Source organism: Lynx rufus, unplaced genomic scaffold (genome assembly GCF_022079265.1).
Source record: "Lynx rufus isolate CCGP_SWC_20201006 ecotype Redwood Valley unplaced genomic scaffold, mLynRuf1.p SCAF_10, whole genome shotgun sequence".
NCBI lineage: Eukaryota > Metazoa > Chordata > Mammalia > Carnivora > Felidae > Lynx > Lynx rufus.
In genome coordinates this window covers 59,469,691-59,488,492 of record NW_025814824.1, presented here as the reverse complement: position 1 = coordinate 59,488,492, position 18,802 = coordinate 59,469,691, and the positions used below count along the sequence as shown (strand labels likewise).

The following is an 18,802-nucleotide window of genomic DNA, read 5'->3' as shown; positions in this document are numbered from 1 at the left end:
CAGCTCTCCGCATTCCCAGCTCTTCATTCTTTTGACCTCCTGCTTTGCCAAAGAGCAGACCACGTGCCCATCATTTCTACTTGACACTCAAAGTGTATATCCCGCCCAGACTGGACAGAGCCTCCCAGGGAGAAATGCATTTACACAGTGCCCAGCAGGGCTCTTTGTGGTCCCAGGTATGTGGGAGACGTTGATTGGAACAGGCCTCTGCAGAGTGTCCTGTGAGGTGGGTAGAATTATACCAATAACAATGATTAAAAATATGGGGCGCTGTACAAGTGAGGATAAAACCACTGGGGAGGCAAATGCATAAGATCGAATGATCTGGGCAAGCCCAGATTTCAAATCCACAATCTCCAAACGTTAGGATAATCCCACTTGGAGTTCATATTTTCAGGCCAGAAAAATACCTTTTCTGTCTTGAGTTACTCTCATCTTAACCAAAAATGTATTCTATGAAGAATCTAGGGCTGTTTTACTTTTTTGCGGGAGTTGTGCTTTTAAAAAGCAATCAGTTCCGATAGTAAGTTAACTTTTTGAAACTCAATTACTTGCAGCCATGCTGAAAAAAACTATAATTAATGTGGTCAAATCCTAGCCAAATAATAAAATGAAAGCTTTGTTGTGTATCAAGGCAGAAATCAATTTCATTAGGGAGCAAAGAGCCGGAGATTTAATTTTGAGGAAATTCTCCACCCTGTGGACAGAGGTTGTCAAGAAGCTGCCAGAATGAATGCCCAACACAAGAGGACTCACCCTCCAGAGCCCAAATTACTGAGGACTGATTGGCCTTTCAAAATTGCATTTGCATACCTTCCAAGTGTGGCCTAAGCCAGTGGGCTTTTGCTCTTTAATGTTCTTGGACCTGGTACCCCTTTTGGTTTGGGTCAAGAGGTGAATGTTATCTGCACCCAATGACACTGGCATGTCAAGAAGATCCTGTCCTTTGGAACTCGGGATGAGGTGGCCTCAGAAGGTCAGTAGACATGAGAAAGGAGTTTAGCAAGGACTTGGGGTGTGCACGTTGATGGTGGAGTCATTTCCAGACAGCAGGGCTGAGGGCAAAGCCAGACAGACCCACTAGGAACGATGCCCAGTTGCACGACCCCAAATGCAAGGGGGATAGTGAACAGCAAGTGTGACCAGAATGGGAAAGGACAGGAAATTCTGCCCTGTGAGGACATCTGGAGAGAGAGCAGCTTAAGGTCTGCTCCTGCTTCTGTCTTCTGGTATCTAAGAGGCCTTCCCAGGGCAGAAGGAATGGGCTGTGACCCGCAGGAACCAGAGCTCGGAGCTGAGGCTACTATCAGTGAGATGCACTAAATTCAAGATGGACTTTCCTGTGGTCAGAGCCATCAGAGCTTGGAAGGGATTTTCCTGGCTGGGGAGTAAACTCCCCAATGCTGGGAGTAGGCAACAAAAGCTGGACACCAAGTATTGTGAATATTGCAAAGGCATTTCCATCGTGGGACCGCACTAGAATGGGGGTGCTTAGACCTACATGTGCATCAGAATCTCTTGGAGAGCATCTTAAAAGCAGATCTGGTTCCAAAGAGGCCCAGGGAGCCCCAGGTTTGACAAGTCTTGAGGGACTCTGATGTGGGCATTCTGAGGCACATTGGAAGAAACTATTTTTGAGAAACATCCACTCTTCTCCCAGCCCTGGGATGCTGGAACTTCTGTAATGCAGATTGAATCCTTTTGTTTAATAGCCAAGTTGTCATTCCTTCCTTGTCATGTGATGTGAGCATCTCCTGTGTGCCAAGTTTCAAAGGTTTACAGGTTTGGGGAGCCTGGGTGGCTCAGTCATTTGAGCATCCAACTTCAGCTCAGGGCATGATCTTGTGGTTCATGGGTTTGAGTCCCACATTAGGTTCTATGCTGACAGCTCAGAGCCTGCAGCCTGTTTCAGATTCTGTGTCTCCCTCTCTCTCTCTGCCCCTCCCTCTCTCACGCTCTGTCTCTGTCTCAAAAATAAATAAACATTAAAAAAAAAAAATTTTTTTTTTAAAGGTTTACAGGTTTGCAGGACCTCAGGGGTCATCTAGTCCTGTCCCTTCATTGTATTGATAGGGAAATTGAGGGCCGAGAGGGCAGGAGCCAGGGCTGGGATCAGGTTCCTGATGTCCAGTTCAGAGATCTTTTCACTTGCTTTCAGTGGACTTCCGGGAGCATTGAAAACTACTCCCATTTCACACATGAAGAAATTGAAGCCCAAATTCCAAGGACTGTTGGGAGTTCTTCCACTGAGAACCACTGTCATTCACATGATTTGCAAAGGTCCTTAGCCAGGGTGTTTGGGTGGCTTACAGTCAGCAGTGTTTGAAATTCCAGAGAGGAGAAAACTACCCTCCGGTTAGATACAAGGTCACTGAGCAGATAGATCTGTTTGTTTTTTTTTTAATTTTTTAGGTTTTTTATTTTTGATAGAGAGTGCAAGTGGGGGAGGGGCAGAGAGAGAGGGAGACACAATCTGAAGCAGGCTGTAGGCTCTGAGCTGTCGGCATAGCGCCTGATGTGGGGCTCGAACTCACGGACCATGAGATCGTGACCTGAGTTGAAGTCAGATACTTAACTGACTGAGCCACCCAGGTGGCCCAGATCTGTTTTAATTTGAAGTCTTTAAAGACCCCTGTGCATTTTCTTTTCTCTCTTTACTTTTTTTTTTCTTTTTTGAAGCAAAACTGTAAGCTGGATCAGGTGCTTTGTGAGCAAGTCCCTTCCTTGCCATGCTAATGGACTCCCTCTTTCAGTTAGCAGAGGAAGCCCCCACCAGGACAGGAGTTGGGTGGGAGGATAGTGGGGGCAAGCCCTGTGATTTAAGGATGAGATTCGGGGTGTGGGAGATTGCTGCTTCCCCCCTGTCTGCACCCCCACCCCACTCTCCCTCTCCACTTTGTCATACCCCATCTCTGCTGACAAGATGTTATAAAGACTATTGGTAGTGGCCAAGACTCCCCTACAACTGATAGCATGGGGGCGCGGCATTCTGGCCCCTGATTCGCTGGGAAATTAGAGCAAACCTCCACCACTCTCTGGGTCTCAATGTCACCTGTAAAATAAGCAGGGAACCAAATAGTCTCAAAAGCCACTGCTTGGTACTTTACCTGCCTCAGAATACATGGGTGCCTGGGTGGCTCAGTCGGTTAAGTGTCTGACTCTTGGTTTCGGCTCAGGTCATGATCTCACGGTTTTGTGGGTTTGAACACTGCATCGGGCTCTGCACACTGCTTGGAGCCTGCTTGCGATTCTCCCTTTCTCTCTGCCCTTCCTCCACTCGTGCTCTTTCTGTCTCTCTCAAAATAAATAAATAAACTTAAAAAAATAATAATAAAGAGGGGCGCCTGGATGGCTCAGTCGTTTAAGTATCTGACTTCGGCTCAAGTCATGATCTCGTGGTTTGTGGGTTCGAACCTAGCATTGGGCTCTGTGCTGACAGCTGGGAGCCTGGAGCCTGCTTCAGATTCTGTGTCTCCTTCTCTCTCTGCCCCTCCCCTGTTCATACTCTGCCTCTCTCTCAAAAATAAACAAACATTAAAAAACAATTTTTTTTAAGAGCACCTGGGCACCTCAGTTGGTCAGGCGTCCAATTTCAGCTCAGGTCATGATCTCACAGTTGGTGAGTTCAAGCCCCGCATTGGGCTCTGTGCTGACAGCTCAGAGCCTGGAGCCTGCTTCGGATTCTGTCTCTCTCTATCTGCCCTTCCTCTCCTCATGCTCTGTCTCTCTCTCTCAAAAATAAACATTAAAAAAAGTTTTTTTTAATTTTTTAAAAAAGAAATGGTGAACACAGAGCAATATGCACAGTAGTACTTAATAAATAACAGTACAATCATGTATGACCAGTAGTTTTTAAGCAGAGAAACTTCTTTCCTCATCTTTCCTATTCTGTTTTCAAGTGGAGCCCTGTGTGTGACAATGTACTTTTGAGAGGGTCATGAAATACCGCTTGAGATTTGGGGCAATTGATGCCAGGGAAGTAAACACGCTTCCCATTGTCACCCAGTGGCAGAGCTAGGGCCAGAACCTAGGCCTCACCACCAGCCACGGGGGCTGCCCAGCTGGAGGAGATGGTCCTACAGCCAGGAGTCTGCCTGGCCATCCATGGCTTCTAGGCTGCCAGCATGGCCATGAATGACAGACCGGAAGACAGGAAGACACAGTCACTGCTCAGCCCAGACCACATGGAGCCAGCAAGTCAGACCAGATGGGCAGCAACTTGTATGTGGGCTCCTGCAGAGCAGATGGAAACAAAGCCATGTCAGAACCCCAAACCTCGGCACCCGCCAGACTTGCTCACGCACTGCCCGGCTCAGACCGCAGACAGCCCCTGTTGGGGGGGGAGAGGTGTGTGTGAAAGCTGCATTCCACAGATGAGGAAACTGATGCTGAGGAAGCCACAGCTCAATGTAGCAGGGCAAGGACTCAGACCCAGGTGGCGGTTCCTTTGGGAATGGTTCTGCTTTCCTTGCCAGGCGCGTCCCCCCTTGTCTCAGCCTTTCCTGAGGTTTCCAGCTCCCCTGTGCCTTTAAAAGCCATTGTGCGCCTCCAAGTCCTTTCAGCCACTGGTGCTTACCGCCACAGCTGCTTTTGCCCACCCTCTGCTGGGTCCCTGTTCTGGAGCTTCCTTCAGGTGTGGCCTGCCCCCCACCCCCATCCGCTATTTGTGGGGAGGGTAGGAGGTTGGTCCTTGAAAACAGCCTGGAGCAAAGTGCAGCCAAGCAGTTTGGCAAACTCTTTGTGTGTCAAGCCCTTAAATGTGGAGCGGGATGACCTAACCTTTATCAAGCGTTCACACTGCATTCATTCACAGCTAAGTTCTCACTTACCCTGATAACTACTGTGAGGGTGGACTCTTGTTATTCCCATTTCACAGACGCAGACTTTTAGGCACTGGAGAATGTGGGTGTGTGGCTTTAACCTCAGTGCCACCAGAAGTTGAGACTGGATTGTTCTTTGTTGTGGAGGCTGTCCTATGCATTGTAGGTTTGTCAGCACCCTTGGCTTCTGCCCAGATGCCAGCAGCACCTGAGTTCCCAGGCACTGCTGAATACCCCCCAGAAGGGATAAACTCACTCCCACGGAGAACCCCTGCTCCAAGGAGCGTATGGGCTGGGAAAGGCTTGTCCCAGTACATGGAGACCATTCTGAGCTGAATGCATTCTGTCCATCTGTTGGCACAAGTGTTAGGACTGCTCTTATCATCGTGCTGTCCCTAAGCCTGGGCGTCTGCTGTGCCCACTGCTCTACTTGTCTTTCTTCCTGCACTGAGGATAGCCATCCTGCCCTGCCTTAGTGCTCCTGGCTGGTGCTGGGGTGACCGCTACCCTCCTTGGGACGTCCCTCATTGGCTTGAGAACTTTAGTGCTGGAGGGACCCCCTCCACCTTTTCCAAATGAAAGAAACTGAGACCCAGGGAGAAGGTACTTGCCCGGCGCATGACATCATCAGTGGGATCAGAGTTTGAACTCAGGCATCTGACTTTTGTCTGGCCACCACCACCAGCCCCCACCTGTCCTAAACACAAAAACTCATTTGCGTTCCCAGAAGAGTCCCTATTAGAAGTAAAGGGGAAAACAAAACAAAACACGCTAGACCCTCTTGCCTCTTCACAAAGCTCTGACAGCATTTCACATGTCACCCCCACCCCACCTCCTCCCCTCCCCTTGCAGTTTTCGTGTGCACTTGGCTGAGCCTGAGGACTGATGGGAATCCTAAACAAGGGGACTGCAAAAGTTATCCAGCCTACCCCGAAGCATCATTACCCTTTCACGCCTCCAGTAATGGGAGGCTTACTCTGCTGTCAGCCTTGATCATTAAAATCCTCCTGTCTAAAAGTTTGTTAGTCTTCTCCTGAGAAAATTGCCTAAAATGGATTCATTTTGACCTACCCGCTGCTCTGTGTGGCACAAAACAAACCTATGCCTTTCCATGTTTGCTGGGAGAGGCTTCTGCCAGCTCCCCTTCTGCCTGGAGACGGCTTTTTGTCATGATTTACTGAAGGCTCTCACCCCGAGCCGCCAACTTAGAGCTTGAGAAATGCCCGTGCGTCTCAGGAAGGCTAATCGCTGCTGATGCGTTTATTGAAAGTCCAATTATTTGGTTGTAAATCAAGTCGTTTGGCTCAGCAGCATTTACATGTAGACATTTGTTCGCAATAACTTGACATATGCGTCTTTGGTTTATCGTTGTGAAGGCTGTTTCAGAAGGCCCTGGGCAGCACGCAGGTATTTGCCATGTGGACTTCTAAGCCCCTTCCCCCAGCTCCCTGGACTCCTAGACTATGTCAGCCAGAGGGGCCTCCGTACCTCCAGCTCCTTGCATTGCAGTTGAGAACCCCAGCACACAGCTAGAACAAGTTGCTACTCCCTCCAGTCCCTGGTCCTCTCACCTGTGCCATGGGCATCTTGCAGATAATGATGCCAGCCCTCCCAGCATCTTTGTGAAGCCACAGGCTGGTCTGGTCATGGGCCAAGGGTGGTGGCTATCGCTGCTGTACATCTTTGTGTCCCAGATTCCTGGACCCTTTTTGGGAAGTTCACAGCATATACAGGTGCTAGCCTGCATGCAAGTAGGGCCTTGGGAGCTGTCAACTAGGTTGACAGGGACCTGTCCCTGAAGGCTCCCGGCACTTGAGTTCTGGATATTTCTCTCCCAATGCAGGCCCAGGGCTCTCACATCATGCTTCTCTGCAGGCACTGTGAATGTTTCTGGGGTTTCTACGCATTGCTCACAGGTATGGTGAGGAGAATTTCTCTGTAGACACACACACCCAGCCAAATATCCCATCTCACTGGAGGTCAAAGAGAAGGGAGGAGGAAAGCAGACATTGTGAATCACAGAGCCATCTGCTTGCACGGGCAGTGTTGCCAACTGCAGGGCGGAGTTAGCCGGGAACAACCTTTTTTGTGGGAACCTAGGTGGCCATGAATATAGGAGGTGCCTTGCCATGGACACCCTCCCGGCTGGCTCCCTGGGGATGCCAGGTCCCAGGGTCATGACAGATCAGGGTAAGGGCCAGGCCTAGGACCACACCTACCCCCACACGGACAGCACAAACGTCTGTGTCCATCTCTACTGCCACAGAAGGCTGGGCTTTGAGCGGGAGCACTGGCTGGCATTCTCATGCTCATGGAGGATGTGGGAACTGCGACACTTCGTCCCTGAGAATCATTCTGCAGCCAGTTGCTGAGGGCACTTCAAATGCCCAGGAAGTCCATGGCTCTAAGAGGGAACTTGTCTCATATTTGTGCTTCGTTTCTCTAGGCCTGGGCAGGGGGCATTGGCTGCCTCAGTCACCCCAGCAAGGATTTCTTCTAGAAATCTGAGGAAAGAGGGGCTTGACCCATTCTTCCTTGTGACCTCCCTCAGGCAAGACTTGTCTTTTGACTTGAGAGGTGCAAGAGTTTGTACCCCCTAAAGGGGTGACCCTCTGGGTGCTCCTCATGACTCTGCCCCTCACTAAGCTTGCTCAGCTGCTCCTCACTGGCTGTCCTAGGACCAGGGCTATCCAGACAGAGCAGCTACTGTATCTGACCTTGGAGGAAGTGGCTTCTACCCTGGCTGGGCCACACTAAGGGACAGGGTACAACAGCCACCAACCTGCCCTTGGGAGCTTATAAACCAGAGAGGAGGTTGTGTGGGGCCTCATTGCTGGCTCAGGGCAGACCCTCACCAGATAGCTGATGGTTGGATGGACGGATGGATGATGGACAGATGGACCAAGTGCCCAGCTGTGGGCCAGGCTTATGCTGAGAGCCCAGAGAAAGTAAGGCTTGGCCTACTGAGAAACGTCACAGTGAACAGACAGGATTCTTTTTTTTTTTTTTTAAGTTTATTTATTCTGACAGAGAGAGAGCATGAGCAGGGGAGGGACAGAGAGAGAGAATCCTGAGCAGGCTCCACACTGACATCGTGTAGCCTGATGCAGGGCTCAAACTCAAGAACCCATGAGATCATGACCAGAGCTAAGACCAAGAGTCGGACGCTTAACTGACTGAGCCACCCAGGCTCCCCTGAACAGACAGGATCCTTGACCTCAGGAACTCACAGAGCTACAAGGAAGCCATGTCTCAGGACAGAAAGAGTCCAAAGGCCCACCTAGACACCTGGATCCATCTGGTTAGGTGGCTGAGCATGAGAAAATGAGGCTGCAGAATCAGACAGCTATAGTGAAATCCTAGCCCCGCCATGTGCGATGGGACTTGGCACTCAACCTTGCCAGCATCGGTTTCCCATCCGTAAACAGTGGTAGTTCTACCAGCTTAGCAGCATTGCTGTGGGCTTCCATGCGATAATATGTAGCAACAGCTCAGCTCCCTGCCTGGTGCACAGTGGGGTTTGAACAGTGCAGGTGGCATTCGTTGTGCAATGGCCATGGGGAGCCATGGATGGTTTTGAGCCAAGAGACAGTGTTCTGGGGCATCTCCGTCAAGAGAGCAGTTCCCCAACCACCTTTTAGTAGAGGTGGACCAGAGATCCTTGCTGTGTGTGGATTCCTGTAACCAGGTTCTACGCGATAGTCCCCAAAGGCAATTTCCTTGCCTTCTCCTGCATAAATATTATATGCAAGTATTTTTAAGTCATTTCATCATGAAAAGAAGCGATTTAACATAACTATTACTCAGGATTCTTCATGAAATATGCATCAAGCAATTAGGTCTAAAAGCGAGAGGTGAGGCCTTGTACCCTGCTTGGGCCGGCAGCTGCGGGCTGAGTGATGTTTTATTAAAGCCCATGATTATGAGACGAGGTAGGGCCTGTTATTAGGCCCGGCACACCAGGCACGTTTGATAATCCTGGTGATGAGGAGGTGCTTTTTGTGATGATAATGAGGGATCTAAACGCAGTGACAGCCCCAGCACCCCCAGCCTCCGCCAGCCTTACATGACTCATTAGACAGGTCACCCACCGGAGACACCCTTAATTGTGACTTTGCTCTCGCAAGATGTCCTATCAAAGGAGACAGGCCTGACACAGGAGCCTCGCGGGCGGCCGCAGCCTGTCCAAGCTCCCTGGGGACCAAGGCCCTCCCAGAAGTGATGATGGCGAGGTGGCGTGGCCGGGGACCTGGCCCACCTGGCCCTGGAGGCAAAGAGCTCCGGGTTCTGGCTTCAGCCAAAGCCCGCCTTGCCGTGTGCCTTGGCCCAGAGTGTAGTTCTCTCCTACCTCAGTCCTCCAAGGCACCCCAAGAGAAGCTCTGTCCAGAGCATCCACAGCACCCCTGGGCATGCTGGTTATCTGATGCACCCTCTTTTCTTGCTAGAAATTCTAATTTTTTTCTCTTATTATGCTAGTTGTCTTCTGAATTGAGTTGGGAGTCATTAAAGCCATCCCTTCACAGTTGTTTTTACTCTTTTTATATTTTTTATTTTTAAAAATTTTTTTAATGTTTATTTGTTTTTGAGAGAGAGGGAGAGCCAGAGCATGAGCAGGGGAGGGTCAGAGAGAGAGGGAGACACGGAATCGGAAGCAGGCTCCAGGCCCTGAGCTGTCAGCACAGAGCCCAACGCAGGGCTTGAACCCACAAACCGTGAGATCATGACCTGAGCTGAAGTCAGATGCTTAACCAACCGAGCCACCCAGGCGCCCCTTCACAGTTGTTTTTAAATCTTCAGCTGTTGTAAAGTAGCATCTCATTCATTGGGACCTTGTGACCCATCAGGATATATTATCAGGATATATTATACATCTCTTGGGTGTGTGTTGACAAGGTTTTACCTGACCTATTCGTGAGTCAGAGTTTGACAGATTGTTTCAAAAAGCAAGCTCACCTCTCAGGGCCTGCCAACCCCATGTGACGGGTCTCCATAGTTGGGGCCTTTAGCAGTCAGGACAAGCCATCCCCAGTGCCTGAGATGATCTTTCCATGCCAGCCCTGTGCTGTCTCTGGCCCACCATCAGCCCTGTAGGGTAAGTACCTAGGGACTGAGGCCAGAGTCAAAGAGTCCCTTGCACAGGGTCTAACGTCTCTCCCCTGCCACCTTACCCGGCCTCATACGGAGTGTTGAGGGCTAAGTGGGATTCTCTCCTGGAGCTGGATGGTACTAAGTCAGGAGCATGGACCCTGGGAAAGGCCCACCAGGGAGGGAAGCAGCACCACTGCTGATTGCTGTGTGACCTTGGGTCAGCCACCTGACTGAGCCTCAGGACTTGGCACACAGCCTGAATCACAGGAAGTGCCTGGGAAACATTGGCCGTGAAGACCGTTATGATCAGTGCCCCGTGAGAATAAAGACTGGGGGCTGTGGGCAGCAGTGGAATGGGGCATGAGGCTGCCTCCAGGCCCCTTCCTGCGAGAAGTCCTCACAAGGGGGCAAGAGCTTATGCTTACACACATGGAACCCTCAAAGGTCATCCGGTTAGCCTCGCCACAGATCCAGTGGTGCCAACGACAGAACCCACCACCGCCAAAGGACCGCCTCAGGTCCAGAGAACCACGGGGTGCAGTGCTTGAGCCCAAGGGGAAGGGCCACTCCTGCTGGGGGCTCCTGATGTGGGAGCCAGCTCGTGGGCCTTTATCCCTCTACCAGGGGATGGTCATGCCTTGGACTGGGCGGTCATAGGGCCTGAGTCCTCTGCCATGGTCTGAGTTTTGTGACTGGCCTGCCCCGCTCGGCACAGCCTAGCTCAGTTACACACCTGTGTCTACTGAAATACATGTGCCAGAGGCACTTCAGGGAGGTGCTAACAGCTGCCCTGCCTCACCTGTGTCTGTTGAGGAGGAGGCATCATTGTGGAGTTTCTGATAACCTGGTGGCCATTCCGAACCTGTGGCCTGGGAACAGAGGGGCCTTCTCTCCCTCTGGTCCCGTCAGCTGTTCTCACCATCCCTGCGACTTCCCTTGCTGGGTGTTTTAAGAACAACCACTATAAAAACGTCCCATTAAACCATATGAGTTACTTCTCTTCACCTCCTTAAAAAGTAAATCAGCTCCTCCTGCCACTTCCTTTCTGTGTTGCCAGCACAGCTTTGGCATTCTGGCCTGGCTCACAGCTATAGCTGCTGTGATCCAGTCTTCCACATCGTATGCTCTGCACCCCAGCCGCAGATCTGTGGTCTGGCACCCAAAACATCACCCCACTCCACTCACAAAGAGGAGCATGACTGTCCGAGGCTACACGCCCTCTGCTCCCTCACTCACCTGCAGCTCCAGCCGGAGCTCTGCCCCCCCCCCCCGCCCCCACCCTTTGTCCAGGCAGAGCTGAGCTCATGGCCTCAGTGCACAGAGCTTTTTAACTAGTCCTAGTTTCCTTAGCCACACAATCTCAGCACTTCATTCAAGCAGTTACCACCCTATCCAGGCCGGCACAGATTTGTGATCTCTCCCGTGTGGTGGGTAGCTAGTCTTCGCTTAAATGGGGTTGTACGTTTTCTCACTGCACACGCCGTTCCCTTTCTAACAGCTTAAGCAAGTGCGCCTCCTGCTTCTTAGATGTGTCGAGGCAATTCTCCAATGAAATGACCCTTCGCTGAGGAGCAGAACTTGCCACAGGCTCTGTAATTAGAACATTGTCAGCCTTAAAAAATCTTGATTTAAATTTTAGTTCTTTACAGGAATTATTCTCTCTAGAAACATAATTGCTCTCCGAACGATTTCCTTTAAGCTGAGGGTGACATCTCTAAATACATTATTATGAGCAGATGTATTGCTCAGTGCCCGCACTTCATTAAGCATTTGCTCTGCCATTTGAAAATGGTGCTGGAGTCCAAATTGATGCATTAACAGAGTGGGCGTCTGTGAGTGCGGGGAGCCCAGTCCTGACTGGAAGAGACGTGGTAAGCCCTCCAGTGCCCCTGTGCAAGCAGTCGGAGCAACAAGAACTGAAGCTCAGAAGGTTGCAAATTTGTGTTCGCTTGGAGCTCAGCCTCGCCAGGGGCTGGGCCTTGGTCTCCCAGAAGCAAGGCCCCTGGGGCTGGTCACAAGTTATCAGTGCCAAGGGACAGACTCTAGAGAAGGCAGCAAGAGGTCAGAGTGCCAGCTTTCTCACTAAGTGACAAATGTGAGATAAATTGGACTGTGCTTTGGAAACCAAGCATCTACAGGTTTGGCAGCAAAATCATAAAAGGCCAGGCTTAGAGCTGAGTGGGCAGGGAAAAGGCAGCTTGGGCAAAGGCAGATTGACAGAGGAGTGAGTGATCTGATATGGCCAGAGACCTGGGTGGAAGGTGGGAGGACCAGGGCCAGGTACTAGGGCCAGGTGGAAGCAGCATGGCCATTGCCATCTGAGATCTGTGCCCCAGCCAGTGTATGCTGGTGTAGGGGCACGGGGCTGCAAGGGGCACGGGGTCCAGGGTTCTACTCTGATCTCCAAGGGACCCACCCACTGCCCTTTTCAGCAGATGCCATGCATGGTGTGTCCAGGGACTGGGCCCTGATCTGTGGAGCTCTCAGGGGAGTTGGGAAAATGGAGAAGTAATTGCAATTCAAGGAAGCAAGTGATGGAGGCACGAGTTTGCTCGGTGCTGTCAGAGGAAGGAAGGAGCTCTGCTTGTGGTAGCCTGGAAGACTTCCCAGCAGAAGAAACACTCAGGTTGGGCCTTGGAGGAGGAGGCAGAGTTCACTGAACAGAGGGAAGATGCACAGAGAAGGGAGTGCCTGCAAGGGGGCAGAGCTGGGGAAGAACACACATACCCCCGACATTCCCTTGGCTAAAACTAGTCACATGTTTACAGAGGCTGCAAGGGAGGCTGGGAAATGTAGTCCCTGGCTGGGCAGCCCCTTCCTAGTGGCAATAAAGTAGTATGGAAGGGAGAGCATCAATTTTTGGAAAACAGCTCACCTGTCATCCCTGCTACACTGTTTTCTCACCTGTAAACTGGGGGTGATGAGACCTGCCCCGCACACTTGCCAGGGCACTGGGGACTTAATCATACTTCTCGCCTGGCACACACAGCCTAAAAACTTGTCTGTGTCAGCAATAAGAGGAGCCAAGTCTGGGGGCTTGTTTTCCTGAGGAAGCCTTTCAAAAGCTCTCAAGATCCTAAAGACTCTCCAGCAGTGTTTGCTGCTGGTTCCTGGTCTATGCTGGGCTTGGGGGAGCTCTGGGGTGCAGCTGCGTTTCAGTTGGGCCTGAGCAGCATGGCTGTTTCAGCCTTTGTCACTGCAGATCCTAATAATAACCTCCGTGTTTTGTTCACAGGAGCAACCAGGGCTTTATGCACATGAAACTGGCCAAAACCAAAGAGAAGTACGTTCTGGGTCAGAACAGTCCCCCATTCGACAGTGTCCCGGAAGTCATCCACTACTATACCACCAGAAAGCTGCCCATCAAAGGGGCTGAGCACTTGTCCCTCCTCTACCCTGTGGCTGTGCGGACCCTCTGAGCGGACAAGCCCCACCCTGCTCTGTGACGGGGCCCAGACTTGGAGGAGCTGGAGGCCCCCGCCCACCAGCCCGGCCGCTGTTGCAGGCGGGGTCCAATTTGTGTCGTGTGTATGGTACTAGCACACCACTGCATGTCTCTAGAATGCTGTTGCCACTTACGGGGGCTGGAGAAAGCCTGGACAAAGACAGAAGGACAGCCAACACGCCACCCCAGCCCCCACCCCCGCCCCCTCCTTGAGTTTCTGTGAATTAAAATATTTGCAAATCCAAAGAGATGCCTTCCAGGATGAACAAAGGAGAGCAGCTCCGGAGGGGCGAGGGGCGGGGCGGGAGCTCCCCGGGTTGCAGCTCTTTGTTCTCCAGCTGTCACGAATTCACACCTGTGGGGTGGGGGTAGGGGGCACTACGGTTTTCCCACCAGGGCCCCCACTGGTGCTGGGAGACAAATGCGGGTGCTCTGAGAGCCCAGAAAGCCCCAGGAGTCTGGCTTCCCCTGTGGTGTGTGTGTATGTGTGAGTGTGAACACATACACGAGAGAGCATGGTCACACACAGATGTGAGTAAGCCCACTAAATCCACTGTTAGTCACTCAGTGTAATCACTAGGAGATCTTTAAGGAATCATTGTGCAGTCACAAAGAGGATTCAATTATTTATGAATAGGGTGTGTAAATAAAATAGTCATTTAATACATATTCTTATCCCTTTTTTTATATGTACGTATATATACCACAGAGGGTCTCTGAGGAGGGCAGTGTTTACCTGCTGGTTTCGTTCCCAGAGCAAGGTGTGACTCTGGGCGTGTGTGGTACGACAGGCCCCAGGGAGGGAAGGAAGCAGAGAGGGGTTTTCTTTGCCCGCCTGAGAGCCAACCTCAGGATGGTGCAGCAAGGCCCTGCGTTCCGGCTCCAGCAATGGTAGCCTCAAGTGTTGACCCACCACCCAAGCTCTCCCTTCTGCCTATAGCAGCCCAGTGATGGCAAGTCTGTGCAGAGCACCCAGCAGTCTACAAAGGGCTCTCCGATTATCTGGTCAGCGCCACCCCGTGAGGCATTTAATGTGGGGAAAGGGCGGCACAGAGAGGGAAAGTAATCTGCGCTATGTCACACAGCTTGTAAGCGAAAGAGGCTTCTTGAGTCCAGATTGGCAGCCTCCATGGCCAGTGCTTTGGCTGTCCGTGGCCTCACTGTTAACCCTGCTCCTGAGGGAAAACAAATCCTAACCTCTCAGGGGGACGTGGAGTTCTCTTGGTCATCCATCCACACTGCTTCCCCGCAGATAACACACACGTTCCCACCGTTCACCTCCATCTTGCCTCTGCCCTTGACTGGAGCAGGGATGCTCACCACACCTTCAGGTCAGGCTCCTAAGGCTGTGAGGTTGCTTTTACTTGGTTCCTTCTCCTTTCCCTCCCACTGACCCACCACCACGCTATGGTTAAATGCTGGTGGAAGACATAGAAGAATCCCACCCAGCAGCATGACAGATAACGGTTTCCATCTGCTGAAGGACATGCAAGGATCCGAATACGGCCCGAGTTTGAGTTTCAGTGCCTTCACCAGGCACACGTCTTCCTGCCTGCCCAGCTTGTCTGAATGGAGTGGAAGCTTGGTGACCGTCATCCCCAGCACAAGGGGCTGAGTTCGAACATCACCAGCAGTTCTAGACATTCAGCACTGCCCAGGCTTCAGAGATGCTTCAGGCTCACTGTTCAGATATGGTCTCAGAGGCCCAGCAAAGAAAAAGGACTTGCGGCTGCTGCCTGTCAAGCCAGGCAGAGCAGGACTAAAAGCTGTGCCTCTTTAGGGTGCTGCTGTGGATTTCCCAGGTTTGTGGCCAAAGCTGTTTCCTTAGCAACCGGTCTTTCTGCTCAGTCCACCTCGGGTCATCTCCCAGCCACCACAACCCCCCCCCCTCCGAAAAAAAAACCTCTCCCACCTGCAGATCCCACAGCCTGAGCTGCCTCATGATTACCACTTAGGCCATGGCCTGACTCTGTCCTGACCTTTTGCCTGTTGTGCATTTTCCCAAACGTCCTTTGAGGCAAAAGAGTACCTGGAGTGATTCACATTCCCCCCACCCCCCTTTCTCTCTCTTTCTCTTTTTTTTTTTTTTTGTGAATGAGAAAATGAGTGAGGAATTGGCACTTGTCCAAACAGAAGTGCCAAAGGAGACTGGACCCCAAGGAAACACTTAGAGGTTGGGGCTGTGGGAGCAGGCCCTCAAGCTGGGTGGGGTGAGACTGCATTAGCTTTCTCCCCCCTGAGCAAGCCCAGATGCCCACGGGGCACTTCCACTTCCGAGGCTGCAGGCTGGGACCGTCCAGAAGCTGCGTGAGCCTTCCCAGTAGACAATCTTCCACAACAAATTCCTCCTCAGGAAAGGCTCTGTGCCTGTCTGAGGAGGAACTAGGTTGTTTTGCTGTTGCCTTTGCTCTTTTAAGGGATTCCTGGGCCCTCCCTCGTCTTCCTGAAGTTTCCCCAGGAGGCCCAACCCCCAGCTGCCCTTAGGGACAGAGGCCGGCAGAGGAGCCAGCTTACAGGATGGGAGCTGCTAAAAGGAATTTTTGCCTTAATTTTACGAACCTCTCCCTCTTCTTCCTCTAATTGTGACCATTTCCTCTGTCGGTGTGTATTCATGTTTTCTTGGATATCTAACAATTGAAACGGCTTTTCCCTTTCAGAAACACTCACATTCAGGTTACTGGCATTGGTTTGGTTTTTGTTTTGGCTTTTTTTTTTTTTTCATCTGCTGCCAATTAATGGAAAAAATGAGCTGGGTTTCTTTGAGGGGGGGAAAAAAAAAAGCTCCCTGCTACACAATATCTTGCCCTCAGCATTTTGTCTCAGAACACTACCTCCAGCCACTAACAGGCCCCATTGCTCAGAGCCACTGGACTGTTTTGTTGTGTGGTGTTTTTTTTTTCTTCCTTTCTTTCCCTTCTTTGCTGGCCTCATTATTGACCATAATGCCCCAACCACTTCAGCAGCTCTGTCCTTGAGCACTGAGGAGTCAAGGACCTTTTTGGCAAACCCCCCTCCCCAACAAGATGGTGGCCACAGAAAGAAAGAAGCTTTGTGGGGAGAGAGAGCCCACCTGCCTGTCAGGAGAAAGGCTCAGGGAGCAGCCCTTCTAAGGACAATGCTGAAAGAGTCTGGGTCTCCAGGAAGGCTGGGCCAATTCAAGCAGAGCTGTGCAACCCCTCGCAGAGCGGCTCAGGGCTGGTGCCCCTCTGTGGCTAGTGATTGAGCAGAGGGGATCCTGACCTAGCTTTCGGCAAGGGCCTCATGCCAATGAGTAGAGCTCTTGGCAGGCATTCTGCTTCTACTACAGTCACAGGGACCTGGAGATTCCCCTTTTAAGATTTTAAAAATAATTTTTTTAATGTTTATTCTTGAGATAGAGCAGGGGAGGGGCAAAGAGAGAGGGAGGGAGAGAATACCAAGCAGGCTCCATGCTGTCAGCACAGAGCCCAACGTGGAGCTCCAACTCAGGAACTGCAGGATCGTGACCTGAGCAGAAACCAAGAGTTGGCCACTTAACCGACTAAGCCCCCTAGGTTGTCCCCTGCCCTTTAAGATTTTAACCCCAAGCTCTGGCCAGCTCTCCAGGACACTCAAAGGTGGCTAATGTCACTTGACCAAGGGCCTCACAGGGACAACGATCAGGCTTGCCATTCGCTCTCACAGATTCTAGGGACGGTGCGTGCAGAAAGCCAGCAGACGGGGCAGGCTGGCATTTGGAGTTGGCCCGTGGGTGCCCATGAAGCATCCTGGATGGATCAGGCAGCCATCCAGCAAGCTGCCACGTCTGTCTCTTCACCCTTCCAGAATCAGTTACCAGCAAAGACCAAATGGACCAAGTTGTCCGGAGGAAGCCAGCACAGTCCAGAACCTTAGCTACAGGAGCACCTTCCAGAACCCCACAGAGACCCACTCAGGTGCCTCCTGGGCACGGGCGGCAGCCCTCAGCCTATCCTTCCCCTCGCTTCAGAGCTGTGTGTTACTGCCAAGAGCCCATGCCAGCCGCCTACTGCTAACAAAGTGTCCTGTAAAGCTCTAATTCTGTGTGATAAGCTGTATGATAATGTATATTTAATGTGAAGCTTTTAACATACAGTTGTCTTGTGGAAGTGTACCTCATTGAGCACACCTGTGTTATTTCTTTAAAACGCAACAGTGAAATCTAGTTTGATTGCCTTTTGTTTACAGAGGCTGAGGTTCTGCCATCATCTCCCAAAGGTGGATTGTTACAGGAACCTCCTGCTTCCCAATTAAGAGGAAGATAGACCCCTAATGAGTTCGTTAAATGAAAACAAATTAATTTGTTCAGCAGACATTTGTTGAGAGCCTCCTGGTCCTCGGACCTGTTGGATACACAGGAGAATGAGACCCAGCCCCTGCCCTCAGGAAGTTTCCAGTGTGGGAAGAAACAAACAGGTAGCTACACTTGGTGTAATGGGGGGGGGGGGATGGGGGGGGGACCGGGCAGGGAGGGGGCCAGCAGCTGAGGGGGCCCAGATGGGGGAATTGAATCTGCCTGCTGTGTTCAGGAAAATGGCCTTGAAGGATGAGGGCTGGGTGTTCCAGGCAGAGTAACAGGTGCTGGGTTCATCAGGGAGAGTGGAACAGGTGTGGTATGGTGGAAATGGCAAGGCTGCTGGGTCTCTAAGGGCTTCATCCTGTGGAGGCAAAAGAACAGAGCAGGGCAAGAGGAGAGGTGTTCACCTTCTCCAGCCAGAAAGCAATTCCCTGAAGACTTGGGGAGGTGCTGGCCCCCTGTTTCCTGGAGGGGTGATTACCAAAGGAGAGGCTCAGGGTCTCTATCATTTGCCCTCGCGCTATCATCATGAATGACGTCATCGCACGGCCTGAGGTAGGAAGGGTGGGGGAAGATCTGCAGCCCAAGTCCACCCTCACACACAGATCAGCACCTGAGTTTGCACTAGGTCCCCTGCGGCACTCCAGGAAGCCTGCTATGAAGTGACCCCTGACCCCCACCTCACCATGGAGGAACTCACTGCGTCTCCTCCTCCTCTCTCCCAAGAGCGTGACCTTTTGCCCCCAGCAGGCTCCTTCCTCCCCGACAGCCCCAAGGATTCAAGCTTTGGTTCTCCTTTCCCCTTCCATACTGCAATGACCCCAAATCCACTCCTCCATCTCCCAATCCCAAGCCCCTCAGAGCACACTCCATGACCACACCACACACACACATACACACACACACACACACACACACACACACACACGTGTGGACGCGCGCGCCCAGTACCAGGACAAGGGCAATGCCAGTGCTCTGCAACCAGGAATTTCCTGAAGGGCAAGGAGGAAATGTCTCTGGTGGTCGTCTCTAATCTATGTTATGTTCTAGGGAGGGTTTCATTTCTGTTTCAGTTCAATTTAACAAACATTGAGTGTATAAAAGCGTCCATGACAAGCTGGTGACCTGAAGCAGGAAGCTGGGCACAGGAAACCT

At 51.5% G+C, this 18,802-nt stretch overlaps 1 protein-coding gene across 1 annotated transcript in view; it reads left to right on the top strand.

The window, feature by feature from the left end:
* SHB (SH2 domain containing adaptor protein B) overlaps window positions 1–13,565 on the top strand; it is a 135,078-nt gene extending 121,513 nt beyond the window's left edge. Inside the window, exon 6 of the mRNA XM_047098953.1 lies at window positions 13,144–13,565. Within this exon, the coding sequence (XP_046954909.1) occupies window positions 13,144–13,327 (184 nt within the window). The 3' untranslated portion in view covers window positions 13,328–13,565. The remainder of the gene's footprint in view (window positions 1–13,143) is intronic.
* The last annotated feature ends 5,237 nt before the right edge of the window (window positions 13,566–18,802 follow it).